This window comes from Rutilus rutilus (genome assembly GCF_951802725.1).
Source record: "Rutilus rutilus genome assembly, chromosome: 8".
In the NCBI taxonomy this organism is placed as follows: domain Eukaryota; kingdom Metazoa; phylum Chordata; class Actinopteri; order Cypriniformes; family Leuciscidae; genus Rutilus; species Rutilus rutilus.
Genome location: NC_140222.1, coordinates 27,650,714 through 27,660,935, shown reverse-complemented (window position 1 = coordinate 27,660,935; position 10,222 = coordinate 27,650,714). Strand labels below are relative to the sequence as shown.

At 34.6% G+C, this 10,222-nt stretch overlaps 1 protein-coding gene across 1 annotated transcript; it reads right to left on the bottom strand.

The window, feature by feature from the left end:
• Positions 1–809: 809 nt before the first annotated feature.
• LOC311295626 (mast cell protease 1A-like) lies at positions 810–2,832 on the bottom strand (the record flags this gene model as incomplete). The annotated part of the gene is made up of 5 exons (XM_084417094.1): positions 810–1,486; positions 1,630–1,878; positions 2,278–2,407; positions 2,511–2,661; positions 2,769–2,832. 5 exons carry the CDS (start codon positions 2,830–2,832, stop codon positions 1,334–1,336), a joined length of 747 nt encoding a protein of 248 aa, XP_084273220.1. The 3' UTR covers positions 810–1,333.
• Positions 2,833–10,222: the final 7,390 nt, after the last annotated feature.

The following is a 10,222-nucleotide window of genomic DNA, read 5'->3' as shown; positions in this document are numbered from 1 at the left end:
GTGAAATATGGTAGCCGACTGTTGTGTATAGGGGAAAGGGAGAGGAATTACTATGATCAAAATACATTTTCGACCCTTCTTTAGCAAGCTAAACATTTTATGACCATATATTTTGTCATATATTTTACATTACATGTTATAAATGTAAATATATTTCACACTTAACATCATATATTTCAGAATATATTTCAAAATGATAAATATAAGTGAACAACAATGCAAATATATTTCATTGTATTTGGAATATATGCCACATATATTTTTGACATTTTAAAATATATTTCAATATATTCTTTTTCTGTATGGGGGTAAAGTGGGCTTTAATAACATCCCATTTTAGTCTGTAGGGTTTAATATGGAGTTGGCCACACAAAGTTTGGAGGTCTGTTATTGACTCTGAAAGTTGAAAGTTGGTGACTTCTGCGCACTGTGCGCCTCAGCATGCGCTGACCCCGCTCTGTGGTTTTATGTGGCCTACCACTTCATGGCTAAGTTGCTGTTGTTCCCAATTGCTTCCACTTTATTATAATACCACTAACAGTTGACCGTGGAATATATAGTAGTAAGGAAATTTCATGAATGGACTTATTGCACAGGTGGCAACCTATCACGTTACCACGCTTGAATTCACTGAGCTCCTGAGAGCGACCCATACTTTCACAAATGTTTGTAGAAGCGTCTGCATGCCTAGGTGCTTGATTTTATACAACTGTGGCCATGGAAGTGATTGGAACACCTGAATTCAATGATTTGGAGGGGTGTCCCAAAACGTTTGGCAGTATAGTGTAGGGTGTTATGTTTGTGCTGTTAATGGGAGTGGACTAATCTGCCATATGTGTGATGTAATCCATGCCTAATATTTCTTGCAAATTCTGTTATATGTGAGAAAACAGGCGTGAGCTTAGTAAAGTTGACTTGCCAAATTTTTAAATAACTGTTGTAGGAAGATTTCACAAAGCTCTTCATTTTACAACTCAAATCCTGGAGGCTTTTTCGAGACTTATTTTTTTATTTTGACCTGTCTGAATTTTTTTTTCATTTATAATGTTTTTTTTTTAAAGTTAAAGCAGCACAGTTTATGATATCATTCATGTTTTGAAATATGTTTTTTTTTTTCACTGTAATTTAGCAACAGTTTTGATTATTTCAGTTTTTCCCCATTCAATGAGACTGAAAAGTGAGGGTGTGGTTGTGACAATGAGAACACTTTGAGTATAATTGATGCTTGCCATGTGATATTTTTATTGAAAGAAGGTTTATAGAAAAATTAAATATATATATATATATATATATATATATATATATCTTCCTTTTTTATTTTCCATGTAGACACTTAACATGTCATTTGTTCATCGATCCATTGAAGATATTCTGAAATCTTAGTATACACATTAGGACGTTCAGGTGAATTACAGTGTTTAGAGTCACCGAAAGATGTGACACCAACTGCAGTGTTTCCACAAACCAAAGGACCTCCTGAATCCCCCTGTTAAGAAACACAGATCAACACGTCACTAGAAACCAGTCTGTACATTACCATAAAGTCTGTGAATATATATATATATATATATATATATATATATATATATATATATATATATTCTTTTTTTTTTTTTTTTTTACACATACGTTGCAGGATCCACCACTGCCATATGCACAGATCATCTGTGAGGCCAAGAAGCTCGATCCCCATCTGCATTGACAGTCTGCCTGATTTATTGTAGTTGTGTTTGCCTCCATTAGACGATAACTCTGTGGGCCAATAGTCATGGCTCCCCAACCGGCAACACTACAGAGAGTACCTGCTCCCACGTCTTCTCCTTTCTTTGGTAATGATATCCGTTTAACATTTTTGTTAACTTTGACTTTTTTCTCTAGCTGTAATTCAAAAATGCAACAATTTTAATAAACAGTCTTTTATAAGACTGAAGTTCAGTGGATTATACTGTTGTGTTGAGGTTAGTACAGAAGCTGTAAAAGCCTAGTTAATATATATATATATATATATATATATATATTTGCCTCTTCATGTTCTGCTGGGTGTAGCCACAAAAAATGCTTCAATGATTTTTCAGGGTTTCTGCCTTTTTTGCGCCATTAATTTTTCTATTCAGAGAAATTAATTAATAATACAGGGAACAGAGTCAAAGAGACACATGGCCATTTACATAGAAATTATTTAAATCACTTCAGTATTTTTTTAGAGATTATAACATAGTGTTTTGTTCCTGACCTGAGATATTATTTTGAACAACTAAATGTATTACAGGTTGTTACCCTCAAAAGCATGATGTCATTCTGAATAGGACTGGGTATATAGTCTGGATGCGAGATGTAGGACTTCACTCTGATGACACTCTTGCTGTACCTTAAGTCATGAGCACCAACCACAACCAGAATCTCATATCTGTATAAAGAGCATATTGGAAATGTTCATTTATGTCACACGATACACTGTATGGTTGCATTGCAGTCATTAACATTGCAGTTCACACTAAACAAGCTCTTACCCGTTCCTGCAATGTGCAGCAGTCAAGACAAACTCATCAGAAATGAGAAATCCACCGCAGTTATGTTCCCCATACGTCTGTAGAGAAACCATGTAAGGTCTGGAGTGGGGTTTGGCTTTCCTGCCGTTCACTATACCCACATTCACATGAGCTGACAGAGAGAGAGTGCTGTCAGTCAACTTATTCAGCACATACAAATTAAATAGGCTAATCTTTAAAATCCATCATCATAATATGCTGTTATATAATCAATCTCACCAGTGAAGGTCAGGTGTGGCAGCAGAGAGGCCAGCAGGAGCAGAGAGATGATGATGATGGTCATGATGAAGAAGACGATCTGTGAGTGTCTGCAGAAGAAGCTGAGTATTTATTGTTCTTTTCAGTGGGTGGAGACTCAGTTTTTTACTTTATGATGTCAGTAACACTGTGAGTAAATTCTTGCTTTGTGGTCTAATGTCTAAAACCATCATCTGGCAAGCACCAGTGCTGACATTGGTGTGAGGAAAAAAGCGAGGTCCAAAATATACCCTAAAACAATTTTCTATGTATACAATACTACACACAAATGCAAGTTAAGTATGTGAAAGACTTTGCATATGCAATGCTAATACAGGTCACATGACCCTAACTGCATTGATGAATGCAGTGTATACATCTTTTTTTCATATTAAATCTAACACATTTCCTATGATAACATTGCACTGAAGCCATTCAAAGCATTTTTTCCCCTAGATAAATTAGTTTCAGGTTTTGTTCTTTCTTGAAATAGAGTGCAGAGAAAAAAGAGCTAAAGCAATTTCACATCCTTTTGATGGACGCAGTAAAACTTCACACCCTTTGTAGCAAGATCTCTTATTCAGCTCTTCAGTGTCAGAAAAAAAAAAAAAAAAAAAAAATTATAAGATGAAATGTAGTGTCAAAATTAACACTTGCATGCAATATATAAAACACAAGTATGTTTGAATACTTGGACCGACATTAAACAGTTATGAGGCATTTAAACATGATAGGTTTTATATTTTTGTGGTCTTTTTAGAACTAATTTAATTCATTATTAATCACTGTAGGCTACTCCAAATCAAAAATAAGATTCATAATGGATATAAAACTGTAATGTCTACTGTGATATTGTTCTCAAACTGCAGAAGTGAGGCAGAAGTAAACCTCTTGATTAACTTTACGGGAGCTCAGGAAACAAATGCGAGGAATAAAAATTATATTTTGTGTGCGTAAAACATTTAGACAGGATGTTACTGCAGTTTCATGAGGTTGTAACATTGAAAACTATTTGACTTATTGTTAACACATGATACTTTTATGAGACAATTTTTTTTTGTTTACTAGTAATTACTAGTATTTGGGGAAGTTTTTTGACATTTCCACACATAATCCTACGGGGGGCACAATTTCATAGTGTGGTCTTTCTGTTGTAATACACTCTTTCTGTCAGAAGAGGGCTCTATAAACACATCTGATGTCAGTTTTGGCTTTGCCAACCCAAGAAAATGCCACAGAAAGTGACAAATTCAATATGGATGAAAATAAATTAAGAAATTATTTATATTTTATAAAAATATTGAACATTAAACAAAAAAAAAATCCTTTATTTGAACTTATTTGGATAGTTACTGATAATTACTTGGACTGGTAACCTACTGATCCTGATTGATGAAATGTGCTTCTGTGCCGTTCACTATACCTACATCCACAGATGCTGAGAGAGAAATTAGTTTAGGTTGGTTAGATTAGAAATATATTTGACTAAATGTTCCTTCAGATCAAGTTATTGAGTGTAGTGATAGCAATTCTAAAAGTACATAAAATGCACATTAAAAGTGCACATTTATGGTAAATGTAGAAGACATGATGCAATAGAAGTTTGTCATTTTCCATCAGACTTAAAGGGACTCTGTGTAGGAATTTCTCCCATCTAGTGGTGAAATTGTATTTTGCATTCAAACGAATAATGCTCTCCAGTGCCTCACTTTTTCAAATGCGCGTTGCATCTACGGTAGCCGTTATGTACCAAAAAGCTATGACAGGAAGTCTTATAATAGCACTTCGAGTTTTTCTTTGGGTGAACAGGTTTGTTATTTAAAACAAACTGAAACTTGAAACAACGAAATAAAGAATGTTACAGTATGAATTACTGACTGTGAAAAACATTAACTATGGTAATTAGTAGTAATGCCTTCTTTACTCGTTATATTTTTTGAAGTACGTGCATTGTTAGATATCATCATCATCAGAGCCTTCTCTAACGTTACTTTACTCAATAGCTGCTATTCATCAAAGAGTCTGTTTAACTTTTAACTATAAATGTTCTACTGTCTATATAATAAAGCTTGCAATTAAGACCGTAACATTGACTTACCTGTCGAGAAGAAACCAGGCAACTTCAGGGTCTCTTTTGAAAGCTTTCTCCTGCATTAGCTATCCCGACATTAACCCTTGTTTTTGTAATCTCCGGTCACGTTTCCTTTTTTAGTCTGTTTTGGACTTTTTCGATGACGAGGACTCCTTATCCTGTGACTCAGCATATGTGTGAATGGACGGTGTATAAATAACTGTGCAGTGTGCATCCTTTTAAACTTGCCGGGGCAGTGACAAGCGCCTCTCACTGCTCTGCACCTCCGCTTCTGCTGGTCTCAGTCACGTGACGCTGGCTCTGAACGAAAACGCGTTGGCCTAGTACTTTTTGTCCCTCTCTGCTATTATAGTTTTTCAAGATGGCGGAACTACATGGAAGCCTCCTTGGACCTACCCGTCCCATGTATATAAAGATAATAAATTCTTAGTTTACGAGGATTAGTCTGATCATTGGCATAGGTATTTGTACACCATTGAGGGCATATTTATTAATAAAAATATTGATTTTAGATAATAAAATATCTAAAAAGCTACACATAGTCCCTTTAACTGGAAGGCTCAGATATCGTAGCAGGGTGACTATCAAAAGCACAGAGACGATCATGCTGAAGTTCTCTTCAGTGTTGATGATGGTATTTCATGTCCCATACACAAAATAAATATATTTGAAATATATTTTCAGAATATATTTTTGGAATATATGCAAATATTTTAAATTGGCCCAATAAATATATTTTAGTTAAATATATGTAAATATAAGTTTTATTTTTTTTAAATATATTTTAGTTAAATATGTGAATATAATTATATGTCAATATATTTACTAACAACATATCATATATGTTTTAACTTTTGCAAATTGTTTCATTTGAAATATATTTTGAAATTTAAAAAGTTAACATTTTCACAAACAAACAACACATTTTCAATTTATTTTTTACATTTTTATTTATTTCATTTTAAATCTGAGTTCAGCTATTTTTGAGTTGACAGTGTAAGGCCCGTGAAATTGGTCCAATCTGCCGGTTCGCCAATACACGGGGAAGGTCTCACGTGTTCTGTCCTCAGTCATGCAAAGTATTGGTTGGTTAAATTTGTAATATATAAATCATATATTTACTTGTTTATTTCATCTGACTCCATAAATGAAAGGTTTTAATAATATCTGTGCCTCACTAAAAGTGAGCGAATGTTTGACTATTCCGTTTAACTCTTCAATGAAAATAATATCAAAGTCAGTTAGAATAATCAAATATAACAATTTATTATGTCAGGTAAATGTATCATGCCAATTTCATATTCAATTCAAAGATAATCGATACAAAACATCAAATGCTCTGGAATAGAGAGAAGATGCAAACCCAACTTTAAGAAATACATTAGGCTGAGAGATCTATATCTCCCAGCCTAACGGACCGATCTGAAGTACAGAAAAAGGCCCCGAACTCTCTGCTGCATCTCATTAAATAGTCAGATCTCTTTCACATGGAAACATGAGCTAACTAAAGAAATTTGCATGCAGTGGTCACACCTTCATGGGGGTGGGTGACCATTTGCTTGAGAGACCACCTTCCTTTGTAAGTCAGTTATCCATAAACTCTTAAAACCTTATTACCTTTTATTTTATCTATCTGGATATGAGATATCTGTACCACTCACTTTGAGACATTTCAAATGACACCAAAAACATAACAGTCAATGATAAACATTCACATTAAACCATATTTTTGTGTGAGTTCTTAGTAGTTTGCGGAAGTGAGGTCGTATGGGGGAGGTCAAATGGTAATTAGCCCTTTGTCTCAGACCAGGGCCTCAACCAGTATTTTCAGTCTTACAACAGCTGTCCCCAGTTGAGTTCTATCTATTGTTTAAAGGGTTAGTTCACCCAAAAATGAAAATTCTGTCAGTAATTACTCACCCTCATGTTGTTCCAACCCCATAAGACCTTCGTTCATCTTCGGAACACAAATTAAGATATTTTTGATTAAATCTGAGAATCACACTCCTCCATAGGCTTCTAAGTGATTGAAACTTGCTGGCCCGGAAAAGTTATTAAAGAGATCGTTAATATAGCCCAAGTGACTACAGTGGCTCAATCTTAAGTTTATCAAGCGACGAGAATACTTTTTGTGCGCAAAAACAAACAAAAATAACGACTTTATTCCACTATTCATTTCCTTCTCTTTGGGCCCGTAGTGTTTTTGCGTAGCACGTCTGTGTTGCACGTCATCACGCATCACACACATGACAAGCGTCGACCAATAGTGAGCCTACGTGGTGACGTGCAACACAGACGCGCAGCGCAAAAACACTACGTAAACTAACTCGAGGCTCAGAGAGAAGGAAATGAATAGTAGAATAAAGTCGTTATTTTTGTTTGTTTTTGCGCACAAAAAGTATTCTCGTCTCGGCACAATTTCATAGTGTGGTCTTTCTGTTGTAATACACTCTTTCTGTCAGAAGAGGGCTCTATAAACACATCTGATGTCAGTTTTGGCTTTGCCAACCCAAGAAAATGCCACAGAAAGTGACAAATTCAATATGGATGAAAATAAATAAATAATTTTTTTTTATTTGATAAAAATATTGAACATTAAACAAAAAAAAATGTTTCCTTTATTTGAACTTATTTGGATAGTTACTGATAATTACTTGGACTGGTAGCCTACTGATCCTGATTGATGAAATGTGCTTCTGTGCCGTTCACTATACCTACATCCACAGATGCTGAGAGAGAAATTAGTTTAGGTTGGTTAGATTAGAAATATATTTGACTAAATGTTCCTTCAGATCAAGTTATTGAGTGTAGTGATAGCAATTCTAAAAGTACATAAAATGCACATTAAAAGTGCACATTAATGGTAAATGTAGAAGACATGATGCAATAGAAGTTTGTCATTTTCCATCAGACTTAAAGGGACTCTGTGTAGGAATTTCTCCCATCTAGTGGTGAAATTGTATTTTGCATTCAAACGAATAATGCTCTCCAGTGCCTCACTTTTTCAAATGCGCGTTGCATCTACGGTAGCCGTTATGTACCAAAAAGCTATGACAGGAAGTCTTATAATAGCACTTCGAGTTTTTCTTTGGGTGAACAGGTTTGTTATTTAAAACAAACTGAAACTTGAAACAACGAAATAAAGAATGTTACAGTATGAATTACTGACTGTGAAAAACATTAACTATGGTAATTAGTAGTAATGCCTTCTTTACTCGTTATATTTTTTGAAGTACGTGCATTGTTAGATATCATCATTTACATTTACATTTACATTTAGTCATTTAGCAGACGCTTTTATCCAAAGCGACTTACAAATCAGGACTAAATTAAGCGAGTCATCATGAAGAGGCAAAAGACAACAACAACGCAAGAAGTGCTCAGAATACGAAGTTCATGCATTATTCAGAGTAGCATAAGCATGATAAGTGGGATTTTAAGGGAAAGGTTTTTTTTTTTTTTTAATTTTTTTTTTTTAATGAGTTTAGGTGCTCATGGAAGAGATGGGTTTTCAGCTGTTTTTTGAATGTTGTCAGGGATTCTGCATTCCGGATGAGGGTGGGGAGAGTGTTCCACCAGCATGGAACTGTGAATGAGAATGATCATCAGAGAAATGATCATCATCATCATCAGAGCCTTCTCTAACGTTACTTTACTCAATAGCTGCTATTCATCAAAGAGTCTGTTTAACTTTTAACTATAAATGTTCTACTGTCTATATAATAAAGCTTGTAATTAAGACCGTAACATTGACTTACCTGTCGAGAAGAAACCAGGCAACTTCAGGGTCTCTTTTGAAAGCTTTCTCCTGCATTAGCTATCCCGACATTAACCCTTGTTTTTGTAATCTCCGGTCACGTTTCCTTTTACAGTCTATTTTGAACTTTTTCGATGACGAGGACTCCTTATCCTGTGACTCAGCATATGTGTGAATGGACGGTGTATAAATAACTGTGCAGTGTGCATCCTTTTAAACTTGCCGGGGCAGTGACAAGCGCCTCTCACTGCTCTGCACCTCCGCTTCTGCTGGTCTCAGTCACGTGACGCTGGCTCTGAACGAAAACGCGTTGGCCTAGTACTTTTTGTCCCTCTCTGCTATTATAGTTTTTCAAGATGGCGGAACTACATGGAAGCCTCCTTGGACCTACCCGTCCCATGTATATAAAGATAATAAATTCTTAGTTTACGAGGATTAGTCTGATCATTGGCATAGGTATTTGTACACCATTGAGGGCATATTTATTAATAAAAATATTGATTTTAGATAATAAAATATCTAAAAAGCTACACATAGTCCCTTTAACTGGAAGGCTCAGATATCGTAGCAGGGTGACTATCAAAAGCACAGAGACGATCATGCTGAAGTTCTCTTCAGTGTTGATGATGGTATTTCATGTCCCATACACAAAATAAATATATTTGAAATATATTTTCAGAATATATTTTTGGAATATATGCAAATATTTTAAATTGGCCCAATAAATATATTTTAGTTAAATATATGTAAATATATGTTTTATTTTTTTTAAATATATTTTAGTTAAATATGTGAATATAATTATATGTCAATATATTTACTAACAACATATATGTTCATATATGTTTTAACTTTTGCAAATTGTTTCATTTGAAATATATTTTGAAATTTAAAAAGTTAACATTTTCACAAACAAACAACACATTTTCAATTTATTTTTTTACATTTTTATTTATTTCATTTTAAATCTGAGTTCAGCTATTTTTGAGTTGACAGTGTAAGGCCCGTGAAATTGGTCCAATCTGCCGGTTCGCCAATACACGGGGAAGGTCTCACGTGTTCTGTCCTCACTCATGCAAAGTATTGGTTGGTTAAATTTGTAATATATAAATCATATATTTACTTGTTTATTTCATCTGACTCCATAAATGAAAGGTTTTAATAATATCTGTGCCTCACTAAAAGTGAGCGAATGTTTGACTATTCCGTTTAACTCTTCAATGAAAATAATATCAAAGTCAGTTAGAATAATCAAATATAACAATTTATTATGTCAGGTAAATGTATCATGCCAATTTCATATTCAATTCAAAGATAATCGATACAAAACATCAAATGCTCTGGAATAGAGAGAAGATGCAAACCCAACTTTAAGAAATACATTAGGCTGAGAGATCTATATCTCCCAGCCTAACGGACCGATCTGAAGTACAGAAAAAGGCCCCGAACTCTCTGCTGCATCTCATTAAATAGTCAGATCTCTTTCACATGGAAACATGAGCTAACTAAAGAAATTTGCATGCAGTGGTCACACCTTCATGGGGGTGGGTGACCATTTGCTTGAGAGACCACCTTCCTTTGTAAGTC